This window comes from Hemiscyllium ocellatum, chromosome 39 (assembly GCF_020745735.1).
Source record: "Hemiscyllium ocellatum isolate sHemOce1 chromosome 39, sHemOce1.pat.X.cur, whole genome shotgun sequence".
Taxonomy (NCBI): Eukaryota; Metazoa; Chordata; class Chondrichthyes; order Orectolobiformes; family Hemiscylliidae; genus Hemiscyllium; species Hemiscyllium ocellatum.
This window is the reverse complement of record NC_083439.1, coordinates 2,343,216-2,364,678: the sequence shown is the minus strand read 5'-3', so window position 1 is coordinate 2,364,678 and position 21,463 is coordinate 2,343,216. Positions and strand designations below refer to the sequence as shown.

General features: G+C 40.4%; 1 protein-coding gene across 1 annotated transcript in view; it reads left to right on the top strand.

The window, feature by feature from the left end:
* Nucleotides 1-21,463, top strand: part of megf11 (multiple EGF-like-domains 11) — a 364,661-nt gene that overhangs the window by 52,886 nt on the left and 290,312 nt on the right. The window contains exon 2 of the mRNA XM_060852838.1: nucleotides 5,755-5,847. Within this exon, the coding sequence (XP_060708821.1) occupies nucleotides 5,755-5,847 (93 nt within the window). The remainder of the gene's footprint in view (nucleotides 1-5,754; nucleotides 5,848-21,463) is intronic.

The following is a 21,463-nucleotide window of genomic DNA, read 5'->3' as shown; positions in this document are numbered from 1 at the left end:
GGACTGAGCCTTTTTTCCCCGAAGCGCTAAGACTAAGGGGTGAACTTATAGAGGTTCATAAAATCATGAGGCGCATAGATAAGGTGAGTGGTGAAGGCTTTTCCGCAGTATAGGGGAGTTCAGAATTAGAGGGCATAGGTTTAAGGTGAGAGGTGAAAGATTTAAAAGAGATCTGAAGGTCACCCTTTTCACACGGAGGATGGTGCGTATATGGCAAGAGCTGCCTGGGGAAGTGGTAGCGGCAAGTGCTATTACAGTATTTAAATGACATCTGGATAGGTGCAAGAATAGAAAAGGTTTAAAAGGATGTGGGCCAAATACAGGCAAATGGGACTAGTTCAGTTTAGGAAACCTGGTTGGCATAGACGAGTTGCTGTGTGACTCACTGACTCTAAGTTGATTAGTCAAATGTTTGGTGGAAATATGTCTTGAAAGTGGGATCTGAGAATAGAACAGATGGTAGGAGGGTAGAATATAAAGAAAGTAGAGAGATATGTGCAAGATCGAGGATAGGACTGCTTTGGATGGATGGTCAAGGAATGGTAGAAACAGCATTACGTTTGCAAGGATAATTTCATTCCAAGTCATAAACAAAGGATGGAGCTGCTTGCTCTTATTCTAAGGAATGGATGGAAGAATCAGAAGTCTAAGGAAACCCATATATGCATTAATAATATGATACCGATTTCTGTGTTTTCTCGGGAAAACATTCTCTTCAGTGGGACCATGCTCATTAATTGCTTGAACCTCATCCCAGTGGTACATTGTCAACATTCAAATTGCCCGAATTATGATGGACCTAAAGTGTAGACTTAATAAGTCACTTTACAACAAACAGCCTTTGCAAAAAAATACAAATTTATCAATATAAACCCAAACGCAAGAGTTGTAGCAAAATCAGAAATGGTGGAAAACGTCAGGTTATGATAGCATCTGTGCAGAGAAATAAGGTTAATGTTTCAAGTCTGTGACTTTCATTTGTACCTTATTACGATTATTTGTTATGTTCTTGCTATGAAAAGGAGTAAAACGAAGTGCAGTAATGAAGGCAATAATAATACTGGTGTGTTGTGATTGGAACCAGGGTCAGGTGGATCTCGTTGACTATGTGCGTCTTCATTGGAGTTGTTAACCTGGGCCAATCAGGGAGCCATGGCTGCTGGATAAAAACAGGAGATACCAACACCCTTGAGATTTTCAGAGAGAGGTGGGCACTGAGGGGTGTGGAGTGCTTTATTTCCCAACTGACTCTATTTTGATTTAATCTTTGCTCTCCCCTTTCACTTTTTTTTGATCTTGCAGCATTTCCCTTTGTTCAGAAAGACACTGCTTATCCCTGGCCACTCTGCTGTTTCCTTTCTTCCTGGTGTTGGAATAAAAATAAAGATTTATGCACTTGTTGTTTTTCACTGTGTCCGACACCTGCACACACATGACATGGGTGCTGTGGAAAAATAAGCACTACTGCTGATAGGTGGTAGTGTGGGGAACACCACATCATTAGAACTATTTGGAGGGCGACCTCTCCTTTCCTGTTCTGACCTCAGCCCATACTTCTTCAGTATGAGCCGTCAAAACGTCCTTCCTGCCACCGCAATACTGTCCTTGACTAACAATTGCCGTACCCCCCCCCCCCCACCCACCTTTTACCAACTTCTCTGTTCTTACTGAAACATCTAAATCCTGGAACCTGCAACAATCATTCCTGTCCCTACTCTATTCATGTCTCCAAAATGACTTACATCATCGAAGCTCCAAGTAGCAACTCATGCAGCAAGTTCACCCACCTTATCCTGATGCTCCTGGCATTGAAGTAGACACAGTTCAAATCACCTCCTTGCTTGCCGGTAAACTCCTGCGACCTTGAAACCTTATTCATGACCTCACTACTCTCAACCTCCTGTACCCTGGAGGTACAATTCAGGTTCCCATCCCCCTGCTGAATTAGTTTAAACCGTCCTGAAGAGCATTAGCAAAGTTCCCCCCAGGATATTGGTACCCCTCTGGTTCAGGTGTAGACCATCCTGTTTGTAGATGTCCCACCTACCTAATTATCAGGTATCCGAAAACCTCCATCCTGCACCATCTCTGTAGCCACGTGTTCAACTCCTCTTTCTCTCTATTCCTCACCTCACTAGTACGTAGCACGGGCAACAAATCAGAGGTTACAACTCTGTTTGTTCTAATACTAAGCTTCCACCCAAGCTCCCTGAATTTCTGCTTTAAATGCCCACCCCTTTTCCTACCTATGTCGTTAGTGCCTATGTGGACCACGACTTGGGGCTGCTCCCCCTCCCCCTCAATGATCCCCAAAACACGATCTGAGACATCACGAACCCTGGTACCTGGGAGGCAACACAACAACCATGAGTCTCTCTCGTTCCCAGAGAACCTCTTTATGTCACATAACTATGGAGTCCCCAGTGGCTAACGTTCTGCTCATCTCCCCTCTTCCCTTCTGAAGGGACAGACTCTGTGACAGAGACCTGTATTCCATGGCTTACCCCTGGTAAGTCGTCCCCTTTAACAATATCCAAAATAGTATACTTGTTATTGAGAGGAACGGTGACAGGGGTTCTCTATACTGCCTGCCATTTCCCTTTCTGTCCCCTGACTGTAACCCATCTGCCTTTTTCCTGTACCTGAGGTGTGACTACCTCCCTGTAACTCCTCTCAACAACCCCCTCCACCTCCTGAATGATCCAAAGTTCAGCCAGGTTAGCTCCAGTTCCCGAACGCCTTTTTCGAGAAGCTGGAGTTGGGTGCACTTCCTGCAGAGGAAATCAGCAGGGACACTAGTGGTGACCCTTAACTTCCCACATTCTGCAGGAGGAACACTCAACTGCCCTAACCACCATTCCCACTATTCTAAATTCCCAAAGAGACTGGAGAAAAAGAAAGAATTTTTATAAAACTAGTTACCCTACCAGTGCGACACACAAAATCTTTTTTTTTGGTTAGAGGAGGAAAATGGGTGGGAGACCGTGTAAACAGTGTTTCAGGTAATGCAACCACCCAGAAGAAAAGACAAAAAAAGGAATAAAAACAGGAAGTTCAAAAGTTTTCCTTAGTCTAGGGACTTGTTTTGAGCTGGCTGGTGAAAGCCCATGTACTGTACACATAAATAAAGGGTGACTTGGTGACAGACACTGACCTCTGTGCAGTTATTTAACCTGATTATAGGCTTTAATGGATCTGTATTCTCTGTAGTAAAAACAGAAAGTGTTGGAGAAATTGAACAGGTCTGGCAGTCTCTATGAAGAGAGAAACAGTTATGACTCATGAAGAATCCTATCAGATCAAATATGTTAACTCTGCTTCTCTCTTCACTGCTCCATGATTGAGAGAGTGATTTTCAACAGCATTCATTAGTCCAATGTTATAGCTGTTTGCTACCATCATAGTGATTATTTTTAAAAGTTTTTATAGTTTTCCTGGGATGTGGGGATTGCTGGGCAGGCCAGCATTTCTTGTTCACCCCTAATAGCCCTTAAACTGAGTGGCTTTCGAGGTCATTTCAAAAAGCAGTTTAAAATCAACCACGTTGTTGTAGATCTGGTATCACATGTAGATCAGACCATGTAAGGATGATACATTTCCCTCCCTTAAGAACATGATCCAGATAGGAGAACCTTATGTTTTCTTGGCTAATTTGAGATGTGACAAGTTTTTTGAACATTTCTCACTGCAGTGAGAATGCAAATGCCACCAGACCTGTTAAGTTTCTCCAGCACTTTGTGTGTTTGTTTCAGTTTTACAACAGCTGCAGTATTTTGCCATCCTTCCTTCTGTTTTCTGTCATGTGTTTTCCACAGCTGTTGGCAGTTTATTTGAGTTCAAATTGCCATTTCATCAACATCCTTAAAAAAAGCATTTGAATCGATGTCATTGACGCAAGTATTTATGACAATTTCAGGGCAAATTGGCTATGAATGTACATTAAATTCCAAAAAATTAAAAGAAAAACTAATATTACATACAGTTTAAATGACAAATCTTTTAAAGTTATTCAATATTTCATTTGGATTTTAGAAGTCCAGCATAAAAGCTGTATCCAGCATCTGAAGTTATCAGTCTGCTTCCACAAAACAGAAAGTTGAATAAACAAAATAAAATAGAGGGGAAGAACTTTGACTACGGGCCTCAGTACCCTATGGACAAGCTCAAGTGGGGGCCTGAAGTCTGCATTACCTAGGTAACAGTCACTAATCTGTGATTTCATTGAGTTGGCCAATGAATTCCCAAAGAATGGGCTTGCTCACTAATTAAAGACATTGGCTGGGCTCTCTAAATCAGCAGATGGTTTCCATTCAAGGTTGAGGGAGAGAGCACAACAAAATTGAGGCATAATGTCTCCAACACCTTAAAATCTAAAATTCACCCAGATTCAGCAACTGGGCCACAACTGTGGACAGAAGTCATTTCATTGAATAGCCCGCGACTACATCCGAAGCTAGGCAAGCAAAGGGAACCCCTGAAAATCTCTTCCACAAGGCAGCCGTGTCTTTCACTAGTGGGCATAAGTTTAAAGTGAGCAGCAAGTGACTTAGAAGAGATCTGAGAAAAACAATTTCATCTGGACGGTGGTAAATATATGGAACATGCTGCCTGAGAGAATGGTGGAGGCAGGTATTCCTGTAACACAGAAGAAGCATCTGGATGAATACTTAAAATGTAGGGGTGTAGTGGGCGATGGACTAGTGCAGGTAGATGGGATTAGTGTTGTTTGGTGATTGGTATAGACATGGTAGGACAAATGGCCTGTTTTTATACTATATGAGAATGGCTCGATGATTTGTCTGTACCTATGTACTTTGGTCTGTTACTGCCTTTTCCCCTTATGCCTTGATGCTCTTGGGAGCTTGAGGAGTCTTTGACAGCAGGTCATTGCTAACTCCCCACCCGTTTCCAGGAAAATGTGACCATGGGTGGGATGGAGCTGGGGAACAGGCCTGCAAGCTGCTAATGCAGGTTTTTAAGCCAACTGTGTCCATGCCCATTGAAAGCTAAAAACCTACCTCCACAAGTTAACACTCAGAGCTCAAGGCCCTAGAGTATGATTTTTTAAAATACATTTATACATGGGAAGTGAATGATGCTGGTAAGGCTTACATTTGTGCTCATCCTGGGTGTCCTTGAAACGATTGACTTGCAAGACCATTTCAGAGATTAGTTCAGAGTCAGCTGTGTTGCTATGGTTATATAGACTAGACCAGGTAAGAATGGCAGTTTTTCTCCACTAAAAGACATCAGTGGACCAGGTGGGTTTTTACAACAATTGACAATAGTTTTCATAGTCATTGTTAGACTTTATTTCCAGATGTATTTTAGTTAATTTAAATTCCACCATTTTCCATGGTGGGATTCAAACCCATATCCCCTAAACAATACCTAGCCCTCTGGATTACTAGTCCAGTGACAATACTACTAGGTCACCGCCTCCTGGGAATTAAAATAAACTGTGGATAAACAATGTAAAGCAATGTGCATTAATGACATTTCAGCTGATGTTCATTCAGCATACTTAAATTGTTATCTAAAGTATCCTTCCCAACTACTTGACCAAATGATGGCATTGCTACATCCTGTTAGAACCATAATTGCCAACCTGAAAAATAAGGTTAATTGCAGTTTTAATTTTTAAAAGGGTCACTGATGGTAAGAGGTCTTCTTTAATATTTCATATAGCTAAAATATTAATTTGTTACTGTTTGAAATTATGCAAATATTAATACATTATTTATCCTTCTATAGCACTGTGCACAGAAGAATGCATGCATGGGAGGTGTGTTTCTCCAGATACCTGTCAGTGTGAACCTGGCTGGGGAGGAACAGACTGCTCAAGTGGTAAGTGAGTACATTAATTTGTACATTCTCCTGTTGTTTAAAATTCAGTTGTATTATTGGATATAACTGTAGTGAATGCACAGGGTTTGCTATTTCAAACAAGTAAAAGATTTCAGTTTTTTTCAAAGGTTACATTTTAGATTGTTTTCATGAAAAAATGAAAGTAGCAATGGGCCTAAAGACTAATAAGAGTTGATGGCCTGCATCTTAGGGCCTCAAAATAATCGGTTGCAGAGATAGTGGATATGTTGACTGCAAACTTTCAAAATTCCCTTGATTCTGAAAACATTCCAGCGGAATGGAAAACTGCAAATGCAATATCGCTATTCAAGAAAACTACTGACCAGTTAGCTTAACGTCAGAAAAATGCATGGGACCCTTTATTAAATGGAAACAGCAGTAGTAGGCCATTTAGAAAATCTTAGAAAACAGAAAGTATGTCAACATGGTTTTGCAGAAGCAAAATTTAGTTCAATCCTTATTAGAATTTTTTGTGACTGGAACAAGCAAAATGTATGAAGAACAGGTAGGCAGGTAGAGCTCATGAGATTTATGCATCACTTAAGAGTTTTCTATGGAATATGAAGCAAAATAAAAGGCATTCTTAGTGCATATCAGTTAGTTCCTGAAGAATACAGGCAGATATTTTGAAACATAAGGAAACAGCTATTCAAAGCTACATTGAATTTAAAAAGCTAAAGCTGGATAAGTTTGACTAGTAGATACAGGCATGAGGAATAAATGCCCATCTGATACAGCTATTGTTTGGACATTAATGATAAATGCATGTATGGTGCTTGACATGAAGAACAGGAAATTGGACAAGGAGTAATAATAATTGTTAAACGTCCCACAAATGAATAAAATAAACAAAAAGGATAGATACCCATTTATTACATTACAAAGCCAAAATTACATTGGAGATGTATAAAAGTTTTCTGCAGATGGAGGAAATATTCCTGACTGGTTAGCAGGATTTAACAACAGGAAATTATGCTCTTTGAATAATTTTAAAAGATTTTCTCTAATAATTAGAAATTGTGTTGAACACCTAAAGGTTGGCAGGAGTTTGATGATGGTAAAGAACAGATTCATTAAATAAACCTTCTTTCTGTCACCCATTTAAACACAAGAAGGATAGAAGATGGGAAAGTGAAAGCAAACAAATGGCCAGGGCAAAGAAAGAAATGCTGAGAATGCCCTGAAGAACCCTCAGCCTGGAAAGGAAGGTCCTGAGGGGAGAAGTAATAATCAAAGGCCTTAGTATTTACATTGTAACAAAGCAGGATATCTTTGTTCAGGATACTTCTAAGTTGCATGGAAAACACAGGAGTCTTAATTGGAGCTTGTAAATATCATTCCAGAAAGAAACATGATGTTTCAAACTGTAGCATATCTATGTGGCCGAAGATGAATACTGCTGAAATGCATAAAGTAAATGAGAGATGTAAATGAATTTAGTCAAGAGGAAAAGTGACTATTTTTCCTCAAAAGAAATGGCTAAACCCATAACTATATTAAGGGATACAGGAGACACTTGAACTCTTCTGTTAGGAAAAGATAGATCCTTTCCTCCAGAGAATGCATTGAAAGCCAGACTTTTCATTAGTTAATTATTGGAGAGTATATATCCGTTCCCTTGCATAGGGTGCACTTAGAATGTGACTTAATGTCATGAACATTGACAATAGGGATTGTTCACAAATTACTTTTAGATGGGGTTGACTTACTCGTTGGTATTTATTTGGCAAGAACAAAAGTTATAGCTTCATCTAGAATCACAGAAAGTCTGTGTAAAATTAAAGAGCTCCAACAATTACATGAGTAAAAAAAATTCCAATTTTTTTTAGTGTGCGATGACACAGTAGTGATTAATTAAAGTCACCAGGGTCAAAGTGAAACTAGAAGTAGGTATTAGGACAGCCAAAAAATTCTTTTAAAGGTGGGGATAATTAAAAAGAAGTGTTTAATAAGCATTTTTTAGTTGAGCTGAACAAGGAGATCCAGAGTAAGTTAGTGCAATCAACTAACACTTAAACTGAGGCTAAGGGAGTTCCAGAGAGCTGTTGTGTTCAAAATAGGATCCTGATGAGCAAGTAGAGACCTCCTGACAGATCTGCAGATAAAGAGTGGATTATTATTCATCAGAAATTGGTATCAACCAGGTATCATAAAGAGTGATTATGGGTAGTTCATGAAATTTCTATGGCAGGACATGGAGGAATATAAAAGACTCAAGAATTTCTACTGGCTCAGTCTTCATCGCTCAGTTTTGTAGAGCATGCTATGTGTGCATCAAGTGATGAATACACCTCAGCACATAACCAAACCAATACCTTTAATACACCTTCAATAAGGTGCTAGTAGACTGTTAGGGCCATTACTGAAAAAGAAGCAGTATATCCTTACTGTTTGAATGTGAAACATAATTTCCTGAGAACGTCCTTTTGAGGACAATCGCAACTAAAGTAGCGATGGACAATTAACCCAACTCTTTACTTGTTGTGGACTACCAATAGAAATACAGCTGGACCAACATTCCAATTTTATGTCTATATTTTTCAAGATGTAACATGTATCTTGGGTACAAAACAGTTAAGTCCACAGTATACATCTACACACCCAGGAGACTTTAGCTTTAGAGATGTCATAAGTCTCTCAAGACAGTGACTGAAACATGTTGCAAAATTTTCCCCATGACTGGGACAAACATCTGGATTTTTTAAAAAATCTATTATCAAAGACTCATCTTTCATCCATTTAAATTAGTCCATAGCCATGAAATAAGAGGCCAACTAAAATCCATCAAGGAGGGGTTTTAGGATAGAAAAATTAATCCTCCAAGATGGTGGTATTAATTAATTAAACTCACTAGAAGAGAAGGCTCCACAAATATCCCCATCCTCAATGATGGAAGGGCCCAAAACATATGTACAAAAGATAAGACTGAAGCAGTCAAAGCTATCTTCAGCCAGATGTGCAGAGTGGATGATCCATTTCTGCTTCCTCCCATAGTCCCTGGCATCACAGTTGACAACCTTCAGCCAATTTGATTCACTCCATGTGATACCAAGAATTGGTTGGAGGAACTGCAAAGGCATGGGCCCTGACAATATTTCAGGAATTATACTGAGGACTTGCTGCTCCACTAGCCAATCTCTTAAAGTCAAGTTCTAACACAGGCATCTACCTGACAAACACGGTGGCTACAACAGGTCAGCAGCTAGGAATACTGCAGTGAGTAATACACTTCCTGATTCCCCAAAGCCTGTCCACCAGCTACAAGACAGAAGTCAAGAGTGTGCTGAAATATTCTCCATTTGCCTGGATAAGTGCAGCCCTAATCACATTCAAGAAGCTTGATACCATCCAGGACAAAACAGCTAGCATGATTGGCACTACATCCACAAGCATCCACTCACTACACCACCAATGCTCAGTAACAGCAATGCGTACTTTCTACAAGATGCACTGCAGAAATTCATCAAAGATCCTCAGACTACACCTTCCAAACCACAGCCAGTTCCTTGTAGAAGGGCAAGGGCAGCAAATACATGGGAACACCATTACCTTCAAGTTCCCCTCCAAGCCATTCACATCCTGATTTGGAAACATACCACCATTCCTTCACTGTCACTGAGTCAAAATCCTGGAATTTCCTCCTTAATTGCATTGTGGGTCAATATACAGCAGGTTCAAAAAAGTAGCTCACCACCACCCTCTCAAGGGCAACTAGGGATGGGCAATAAATGCTGGCAACCAGTGACACCCGCAATCCACAAATGAATAAAACAAATGAAATGCTTTCAGAAAATAGTCTAGGTTGTAATGTTTCTTATTTAAAAGTAAATTTAAAGTGTTGCATTCCAGATGCAATTCAATTGATCAAATTACCAGATTTGAAGCAAAATACACTTTGTTCATACACTATGGTTAAAATATAACAAACAAAAGAAGAAATTAGAATATTTAACTCTATTGAAAAATTTAATTCAGTAATACATTATTTAACTACTAAACAGTAACTGTTCCAATATAGTAATATCCCATAACCACTCTGTTGGCAAAAAGCAAACTCTGTACAATAAATTGCCTCACAAGCAATTATCCAGTCCAGGCATATAAACATCAAGAGAAATCTCGAGAGAAGGTGTAACAGGGAGTGACGTATTGCAGCTTCCAAAGCCAGCTTTAAGATCTCAGCAGCAAGTGCTGCTGAAAAAGTAAAACTAAAAATCCTGGTTCTGTGGGAGCTTGACCCCACCCATTCAGGATGCTTCTAATTTTCTAACTTCAAGAACAACCTAAGGCCTCACAAGCTGTTTACTTTATGGGTTTTGAAGCAGATTGGTCAGCACCTCTGACCTCAACCTTTCTTTATTTTAAAAAAAGGACTAAATACACCTCTTAATCCATAGGATTGTCACACAAGGGGTGGGCAATAAATTCTGGCCCAGCTAATGCAAGTTTGAATTTCCATTTAATTACTTTCTATGAAATTAAGTTTTTTTTTATTTACTCATTTTATACAGTTTCAACATTCATTGTTTCAATCTTGCTTGAGTAGGAAAAATGATGCGCAATCTCCCATTATTTAGATTTCTTGAATCCCTCAGTGCAAATATAACATGCAGCTGTGCTTACACTCTGATGTATTTGAAGTGTGAGGTAGAAATGTTGCAGTGAGAGAAATTGGGCAGTTGAGGCCTCAGTGAATCATGAGATAAACAGTCTATCTCATTCAACCTATCAAGATTTGAGGATTGAAATTGATGCAGAGGAACAACTGTGCATAACGGTGAATTAGAGTCAAGTTGAGAACTTGAGAAATGGAAAGAGGTACGAAGGAAAAGTAAAAATAATTCACACAGAAGTTAAATATTCCTTAATGTATTGGGGAGATTGGGATTGCATCAACAATTATCTCATCTTTAAAAGGACATGTATTCTGTTAAATATCAATGCTAAAATTGTGTGCTTTATTTAGTTTAATTTTAATTTGCAAAACTAGTAGGTTCTTCAAAAAATGAGAAAGCCCAGGCTAAAATTTTGATGTGAAACAGATTAAGCTTTTATTTCAGATAGTGGCCATCTTAAATGAAGAAAGTTTTTTTAAACTTTTACATTCTTTATGTTTATATTTTCAATTGAAAAACACAGAATTGCCAGTCTTTGGAAAACCGCTTACTCAATAGCTGTTTAATCATATGGTAGAGGAAGTGAGAGATTTAAAGAGGTGGAGAGAAGTTGCCCTTTTTCCCCTCCTCAGCACCCCTCCTTCCTGCAAATAGACCTGTCTACCATGCTTTCCATTTGCTGTTTGCTGGCTTGTCTTCATAATTTATTTATGTTGACAGATCTCATTAACCTGACATGGTGTAATGAATATTTGTGCTGTGATTGTGTGCCTGAGGCATATATGATTCTAACTTTTTGTTGCTAAAGTAATTTGTCTGTGAGATAGTCTCAAAAATGTTTCAAGAAGTAGCAAAATACCATGAAATAATGTTGCATTGCAATGATTCCAAACATGAAGACCTTTGCAAGAGTAAACAAGCTGTTATTTTCTCTTGTTCGTTCCAAATTAAACATATGTGCAAGTGAAGAATGCAATTATACTGCTTCAAACTGCAATAAGTTGAGGTCATCATGAAGGTTTCACCTTCTCAACCTCACCCATTGCCTAAGGCATGGTAAACATCAGGTTAACCTTATCACCAGTCGTCTCTGTCGTTAATAAGAGAAAAAGCAAGCCTGGATTTCTGCTCACTTTCACTGAATTTGCAAAACTCAAATGGATTTAGAAAATTGTTGAGTACAACTTGCTGTGTCTACCAACATTTCCTATTTCCGAACTTAGTGGTGGTATTATATATGTCCATATATTTAAAATCACAGCATTCCTGAAATCATAATGAAAGAACTTTGAGGAAGAGCAGGCTGTTTGAAAAAGGGAAAGGAGAAACTTGCATTTATATAGCATTTTTTATGTCCACCAGAATTTTACAGCCAGTGAAGTGCATATGTTTTTGAGGTTTCATCACTGTTACAATTTGGAAATGTAGCCACCAATTTGCACACAGCAAGCTTTCACAAACAGCATTGCAATGAAAGTTTAATAGTTTTTTTTATTTTGCTTGAGGTATAAATATTGTACAGTTCCCTGAAGGAAGTTCTCTTGATCTACTTCACATTGTGCTGTGGGATAGTTTACAACTGTCTGAGAGAACAAACATAGCCTTGTTTTCGCAAAGAGGAGGACCTGAAGACAGGCAATCAGCAGTACATAGAGGAGGACTTGAATGCTGTCAGTTGGTGTGTAAGAGTGTTTAGCACAAATCTAATTTTGTTTGCAGTTAATATTCAACTGAAATCTATTGTTGAAGTTGTAAAATTGTCAGCCTGAAGTGTGGTTTTAATAAGTCTTCAGAGAAAGAACAGTTGGACCTAGCTAATTAAAGAGTCACCTGAAACTAGATCTCTCTAATTGAGTCAACTTGGTCTTTTATGTTAAGTTAAAAGTCATACAACACCAGGTTATAGTCCAACAGATTTATTTGGATGCACTAACTTTCGGAGTGCTGCTCCTTTATCAGGTAGCTGTGGAGCAGGATCATAAGACACAGAATTTGTAATAAAAGATTACAGTGTCATGCAACTGAAATGAAATATTGAACAAACCTAGGTTGCTGTTCAATATGTAATTTCAGTTGCATGACACTGTAATCTTTTGTGATAAATTGTGGGTCTTATGGTCTTGCTCCACAGTTACCTGATGAAGGAGCAGCACTTCTTAAAAAAAACCTATTGGACCATAATCTGGTGTTGTGATTTTTAACTTTGTCCATCCCAGTCCAACACGGGCTCCTCAACATTTTGTGTTGAATACATAGAAACCAACTCAACTTATTGTGACTCACACTTGACTGACTTGCAAATGATTGCTCAGATTTGGTGCTTAAGGAAGTTGAGGGAGGAAGAGAAAGAGGTAGGCCTTTGTTTTTTTTTACTGTTTTAACATTTTCAGCCTTGGGGAATTATTCTTGCTCTGTTACAGGAGAAGAACCTGGCTATTTGGTGAATAGTTAGTAAATGCCTAAGGTTTATCTTCTTCTCAACGTCACAACTTAACTGTGATGTGAAGGTGCCAGTGTTGGACCGGGATGAACAAAGTTCAAAATCACACAGCACTAAATTATAGACCAACAGGTTTATTTGGAAGTACTAGCTTTCTGAGTGCTGCTCTTTCAGGTAACTGAACTGGGAAGCGTGCACCAGTAATTGTGCCTTGTATGTTCCACTAGCTGTCTCAAAATCTATAAATGTGTTACATCCCAGTGAGACCACCAGAATGACCAATTTACATCTCAGACTACAACTGAAGACAAAAAGAATTCACATTGAGCTCTTCAGTAACTGTAAAAGAACATTTTATTATTTGTAATACATTTAACGAGCAGTAATAAGAATAGACTCCTAATTTATGCAATTTGAGTCCAAAGATATGCAGGTTAGGTTGATTGGCCTTGGTAAATGCAGGATTATGGCGATAGGGTAGAGTGCTGGGTCCAAGCGGGCACTGTTCAGAGTTTGGTGCAGACTTGATTGGCCAAATGGCCTCTTTCCACCCTGTAGGAATTCTGTGACAAACTGTGTCCTTCAAAATCTCAAATACAGGTCTCTCATATTTCAAAAGATTATTTGCCCCCTAAATATTTTCAGTAATCTAGCCTCCACAAATTTCTGGGCAAAAGAATTCCAAACATTTATTACCATTGTGGTCATTTCTAATGACCAACCACAGGAAACCCCCAAATAAACGTTTGACTATTAATTCAAGCCTACGTGGGACAGTCTATTGTAGTCCAGAATAGAACTCTATTAAAAAGCAGATGTTACCAGTCACAGTAAATATCATTATTTACCCAAGCAAAGGCTGATTAGTTTTCCGCTAGTCTACCTCCTCCTGACTATTTTCTTTACTCATAATCTGTTCACTGTATGTTTTACCTCATCTCCCATTCTGTCTCCTAACCAGCTAAATTCCTGTGGTTTTCAAAGCCTTTCTGGAAGGTTGTGCTGATAATGGCCTTTATCAAGTTCAAGCTTCTTCTGGAGAATTCTGCTCCATTGGCTTTACTGTGAATGTAGAAATCCCTTTTTAACTTTTACATATCTTTTGACTATTTTACTCTTACAGCTTTTACACTACCCTAAATTACTTTGCATCTGAGCTTGAAGTAAATGTCCTCTTATTCTGTAATTGTTCCCCAGGTTCGAGATTCTTCCACTAGTGGAAACATCTTCTCAATTGTTCCAATAAGAGCACCTCTCATTCTTTTAAATGCTCATGAATAAAAGCCTGATGTGTTTCATTAATCTTGATAAGAAAATCCCTCAACCCAGGAAACAGCATAGTGAATTCCGTTTGAATTGCCCTTGATGTCACAGTATCCTTTCTTAAATATGGACACCAAACTGTACACAGTACTCCACCCTTTTCAGTTGTAACAAGACTTCTATATTTTCAAATTCCAGCTCCATCGCAATAAAGGCCAAATTTCTATTTATTATTTTGATTCTTTGATGAAATTGCATGACTCTTACTGTTCTACTGTCAACTCCACTTGCCAGGTTTTTGCCTCCTCACTCAATCTTTCTGCATCACCTTGCAGATTCCTTAAGTCTTCACCACAACATGCCCTCTAGACAAAAGTGGGTACTAGAGATTAGAGTCAAGATTAGAATGGTGCTGGAAAAGCACAGCAGGTCAGGCAGCATCCGAGGGGCAGGACAATCAATGTTTCGGGCAAATTCCCTTCATCAGGAATGAGGCTGGAAGTCTCGGGGGTGGAGATATAAATGAGAGGGGGTGGGGCTGGGAAACAGGTAGCTGAGAGTGCAGTAGGTGGACGGAGGTGGGGGTGAAGGTGATAGGTTAGAGAAGAGGGTGGAGCAGATAGGTGGGAAGGAAGATTGACAGGTGAGACAGGTCATGAGGACAGTGCTGAGCTGGAAGGTTGGAACTGGGATAAGGTGGGGGAAGGGAAATGAGGAAACTGGTGAAGTTCATATTGATGCCATGGGGTTAAAGTGTCCTGAGGTGGAAGATGAGGCGTTCTTCCTCCAGGCATCGGGTGTTGAGGGAGTGGTGGTGAAGGAGGCCCAGGATCTGCATGTCCTCGGCAGAGTGGGAGGGGGAGTTGAAATGTTTGGCCACAGGGTGGTGGGGTTGATTGGTGCGGGTGTCCCAGAGATGTTCTCTGAAGTGCTCTGTGAGAAGGCATCCGGTCTCCCCAATGTGGAGGAGACAGTATTGGGAGCAACTGATACAATAAATGACGTGTCGAAGTGCAGGTGAAAATTTGATGGATGTGGAAGGCTCCTTTGGGTCCTTGGACAGAGGTGAAGGGGGAGATGTGGGCGCAGGGTTTGCAATTCCTGTGGTGGCAGGGGAAGGTGCCAAGAGGGGAGGGTGGGTTGTTGGGGAGCATGGATCTAACCAAGTAATCATGGAGGGAACGGTCTTCGCGGAAACCGGATAGGGTGGAGAGGGAAATCTATCCCTGGTGGTGGGGTCCATTTGGAGATGATGGAAATGTCGGTGGATGATGCGATTTATGTGGAGGTTGGTGGGGTGAAAGGTGAGAACCAAGAGTGTTCTGTCCTTGTTGCAGTTGGAGGGGTGGGGTTCGAGGGCGGAGGTGCGGTTCATGGATGAGATGTGTTGGAGGGGAAGTTGTGGTCTTTAAAGAAGGAGACCATCTGGTGTGTTCTGTGGTGGAGCTGGTCCTCCTGGGAGCATATGCGGGTAAAGGCGGAGGAATTGGGAATATGGGATAGCATTTTTGTGGAGGTAGGGTGGGAGGAGGTATAATCCAGGTAACTGTGGGAGTCGGTGGGTTTATAAGAAATGTCAGTGTTGAGTCGGTCACCATTGAAGGAGAGGTCCATGAAGGAGAGGGAGGTATCAGAGATGGTCCAGGAGAATTTAAGGTTGGGGTGGAATGTGTTGGTGAAGTTGATGAACTGTTCAACCTCTCATGGAAGCACAAGGTGGCGCCGATGCAGTCATCAGTGTAGCGGAGGAAAAGTTGGGGAGTGGTGCCAGTATAACTCCAGAAGATGGACTGTTTTATGTAGCCGACAAAGAGACAGGCATAGCTGGGGCCCATGCAGGTGGAGGAAGTAGGAGGATTCGAAGGAGAAATTGTTGAGGGTGAGGACCAGTTCAGCCAAACATATAAGGGTGTCAGTGGAAGGGTACTGGTGAGAACGGAGGGCTTGGAGGCCCTGGTCATGGAAGATGGAGGTGTAGAGGGATTGGATGTCCATGGTGAAGATGAGGCATTGGAGGACGGGGAAACGGAAGTCTTGGAGGAGGTGGAGGGTATGGATGGTGTCCTTAACGTATGTGAGGAGTTCCTGGACCAGGGAGATAGGACAGTATCGAGATTGATGCAGACGAATTCAGTGGGGCAGGAGCAGGCTGAAATAATAGGTTGGCCGGGGGAGTCAGGCTTGTGGATCTTGGGTAGGAGGTAGAACCGGGTGGTGCAGGGTTTCCGAACTATGAGGTTGGAAGCTGTGGGTGATGAGGTTGTGTATGGTGCGGGAAATGATGGTTTGGTGATTGGGTGTGAAGTAATGGTCGAGGGGGCGGTAGGAGGAGGTGTCTTCGAGTTGGCGCCTGGCTTCAGCGGTGTAGAGGTCAGTTGCCAAACTACCACTGCGCCCCCTTTGTCTGCTGGTTTGATGGTGAGGTTGGGGTTGGAGCAGAGGGAGTGGAGGGCTGTGAATTGTGAGGGTGAGAGGTTGGAGTGGGGAAGGGGATGGACAGGTTGAGGCGGCCAATGGCTCTACAGCAGTTGGAAATAAAGAGGTCAAGGGCGGTAACAGACTAGCATGGAGTGTCCAGGTGAATGAGGTGTGTTGGAGGTAGGTGAAGGGGTCCTCTGAGAATGGTTGGGAGACCCTGTTATGCCCTCTCACTAATTTGTACTGATAGCAAATTTGGATAAAGGTTGCATCTTTCCAACCTGAAGAAAATGATCCTGACTCTGCCTTCTGTGTGCTAACCAACCTCAATCCTTGCTAAAACATTGCTCCCAACATCATGAGCTCCTATCTGTGCAATAACCTTTTATCTGGAACCTTATGGAATGTATTTTGGACATCCAGATACACTACACTGACTGACTTCCCTTCATCAACTTTATTATATCCTCAAAGAACTTTAGCAAATCTGCCAAATGTGATTTCCCTTTCACAAAGTCATGTTGGCTCTGTTTGAATACGTTAAGCTTTTCTCAATGTTATGCTATTTCTTCATTAATAATGAACTCTAACATTTTCTAACAGTTAGCCGAACGACAGATTTTAGGCTATCTGGCATGAAGTTTCCTACTGTGTTTCCCAATCATGTTAGTGCCTCTCCAATCCCTGGAATCCAGAGAGTTCTGGAATATTTCAACTAATGCTTCCACTGTCTCTCCAGCTACAGCCTTTAAAACCCTGGCAAATTGTCTGCCTTCAGTCCAATAGATTTTCAAACAATTTTTCCTTTGTGATGAAGACTGACAGAAGTTTCTTTCAATTTGTAGATTGCTTATCTGATATATTTGGGATATTTATAATGTCCTCCACCATTAAATATTGATTTAAATTATCTGTCATTTCCCTGTTCTCTTGTATCGATTTCCAAAGACTCATCTTCTAAGGACTTCATACTCGCTTTCACTATTCTTTTTCTTTACCCATAGAAGCTCTTGTTTGTTTTTATATTTCTTGCCAATTTACTTTCATAATCAATTTCTACTTTTTAATTAGATTTTTAGTCATCCACTGCTTATTCTTAAAAACATTCTGTTCTCTGGCCTTTCACAGGTTTTTGCCACTTTGAATGCCTTAGTTTTTGATTGGATACTCTCCTATGCACCTTTGTTAACTACAGGTGGTTAATCTTTCATCAAGACCTTGTTCTTGACCAGAAAAAAAGATTTGCTGAGCACTATGAAATATCATCTCAAGTCTGTGATTGCTCATCTACTGACCTTTCGCTTAGTCTGTTTTCCTAGCCCAGTTGAGACAACTGTGTCTTCATCCCTCTGTAATTACCCTTATTTCAAATTCACTCTCAAGTTGAGGACATTGATTTGAGTCCCAAGTTGCTGTCCCTGAAATTGAATTTGAAATTCTACCATGTTGTGTTTGCTACCAGCATTTTCTTGGGTACTTTGCACAATTCACTAGTCCGAGGCACAATCCCTGATGCACTACACAAATTTGTCTTCTATGTTACCATTGTCCACCTGATTTTTCCAGTCAATATTGAGATTATAATCACCCATGACAATTGCAGTGCCCTTCTTACACACCTCAATTATTTCCTGATCTATACTTTGTCTGACAGTGAAATAACTCTTCAGGGACTTGTAGATGAACATCATCTGTGACTTCTTTCCCTTGATATTCCTTATTTTCACCTTAACTGATTCCATATCATTGCATAATAGCCTATACTGCTACTCACCACTGCATGAATACCACCCTTATTCACAATGCTACCCCATCTCCTCTTCCTTTGTGCCTATTTTTCCAGAACTTTGGATAGCTTTGATTATTGAGTTCCTAGTCTTTATAAGCACACAACTTTACTCTCGTATTTCTTTTTGATTTCTTAAACTATCCTATTGTTTGAATCCTCCCTTTATTAATTTGTTGAAAACCTTAGCTAGAATCCCAGTTGAATGATTTACCAGGGTATTGGGTCCAGCATGGTTCAAATGAAGACCACCTCAATGGAAACTCTCCTTTTGTCTAGTACTGGTGCCCCATGAATTGGAAATAATTTCTTGCACATCAATCTTTGTGATATACGTTTACTTATCTAATCTTGTTACTCCATGCCAATTTACACATAACTCAGATAATGATCCTGAGATTATTACCTTTGTGGTTCTGCTTTCTAATTTAGCCCTGAGTTGCTTCTAATCCCTCAACAGAACTTCTTTTTCAGTCCTGCCAAGTCAGTGGTGGTTTTATGGTCCACTAGAACTGAATCCTTCCCCAGGTTCCTGTCCAGTCCAGAAAGGATTCTTTAACCTTGGCAACAGGCAGATGAGCCTTTGGAACTGTCTGTCTTTGCTTCAGAGGATAGTAGCTATTTCCTTAATTATGCTGTTCACTACTACTATTACTACTACTAATAATATGACTACATTTCTCCTTTCTGCTCCACTTAAATGGTGCTCTAGACCAGGATGTTATAGTCACTTTGCACATTTTCTGTGCATCAAGTCTATGCCCTCATCTACACTGGGGCAAGAACATTGTACCTACTGGCTGAGACCCCTCCATTATTAAATTCCGGATCCTAATACATGTCTCATGCATAGTGGCAACTTCCTGTCCCTGACCATAGACCAAATTTGCTGCAATTAATCTGAGGGATGTGATTTTCTTCTGAAACTGTGTTTAGATAACTTGCCCATTTCTTATGCATTACAGCATCCATAGCTTAGACTGCAGCTCATCAGTTTTGAGTTGAAGTTTCTCGAGCAACTAACACTTGCTGCAAATGTGCTTAATGTGGATCATGCTGGCATCTTCCAACTTGCGCATACCAGCTGCAATATATCACCTGCCAAATCATCTCTGTTCTATTTAATAAATTAACTTGGATGTTAACTTTTTATAGAGAATTTTTTAACTGTCTCCTTTGCTGTAATCATGTCTCCTCATTTAAATCATTTGACAAGTCTAAAGAGACCCAGAAGAAATATCCACCAACCATCCATATGCTTCCCTGTGAGATCATACTTAGACATTGACAGTTAGTAATAGGTTGACCAGGCTCTCTGCCACAAGCTTTTAACCTGCTGCAGTTGTTGCCCTTCTCACACAGGTTCCATTTCTTACTCTGCTTCACAGTGAAGCCAAGTTGCTGCACTTTCCTTCCAGTCAGTTTTGATTTTAAAATAACAGCACACTGTTGTCCGTAGGGTCAGAGTCGTTCTTTGATTTCTTGGTCGATCAGGTGAACATGTTGTTTGCATGTCAGAATTTAAGTTGTGCTTGTTTTTCTATCAGTTCTCCACATGAGAGAAGGAGATAGATGCTTTCTGTCTGCAGTCTCTGGAGGTTTCTTCCACTCTGCTGCTCTTAGCACTTACAGTGTTTTACCATTCTGCAGCTCAGGCAATCAGAGGGCTGGTGTCAGGTATTGTGGTTGATAGCATTTTAGGAAGGACCAGGAGACACAGAGAATTCCTCAAGATGATAAGCCTTTAGTTGTAAACAAAAGCTGTGGCCATCAGAGAAGTCAACCCTGAAAGTGCCCAAACAGCAAGAGTACTCTAATGTTTATGTTGTTCTAAAGGCCACGCCCTATCCCCGTTACATTAGCAAAACCAATCACACTAAGCCTACATTATATCCCCTTAACCAATCAGACGCTGACACAATTGTCTTCTGGATTGCTGCAGACCATCATGTGGTCATTTTTCTTCACCATTTGTCACCTGACAGGCTGCAGTCACGTAAGGCTGACTCAACCACACAAGCCAGACCTTACACTTAGGCAACATCCCAACATGTGTTACTTTGTACTTATATATTCATATTTACCATACAGGTAGAATTTCTTTGACTCAAAAAATTCTCAATACTGCTTAGTTTCAAATTCTCCTATTCTATTCTCCATTTGTACACAACATTTTGGTTCCAGCTTGACTGCAACCACACTTCACCCACTTGCTGGTATCAGCATTTGTGCAAACATTGTTCACCTTTAACTGTCAGTTTACATGCCTTCAATACATACAGCAACCCTTGGTTTTTCATAAAGTTCTTTTCTCATTTCAGTCAACAATTAAAAATACAGGACATAAGAAGACATATTCCTACACGCAAGAAAAATTCCAAGCGATGGAACCACTGCCTGTAGTTTGCTATAAATTTTAAAGGTACCATCAAGTGTAAAGGGAAAACATAATTGTGCAAACTCAGGTGGCACACCAGAAGATTGAATAGAATATAAAATAGCAAAATTGACCAAAATATTAATAAGAGGAAAGGACGTTTGATGAGGACTCGTCTGCTGAGGTAGTATGGGCTGAGATTAGAAACAAGAAAGGAGAGGTCACCCCATTGGGAGTTTTCTATAGACCTCTGAAAAGTTCCAGAAATGTAGAGGAAAGGATTGCAAAGACGAATTACAAGTTAGCCAGGGACAACCTAATGAGAGAACTAAGAAGAGACAGGAGGGGACATGAGAAGTCTTTGGCAGGTGGGATCAAGGAAAATCTTATGTTGGGAATAAAAGAATGACTAGGGTAAGATTTGGGTCAGTCAGGACAGCACTGGGAAGTTGTGTGTGGAGTCCGAGGGGGTAGGCGAGGCGCTAAATGAATACTTTTCACCAGTATTCCCACAGGAAAAAGACAATGACTTTGAGGAGAATACTGAGATGTAGACTACTAGACTAGACAGGATTGAGGTTCCTAAGGAGGGAAGGGTTGGCAATTCTGGAAATTGTAAAAATAGATAAGTCCCCTGGGCCGGATGGGATTTGTCCTTAAATTCTCTGGGAAGCCAGGGAGGAGATTGCAGAGCC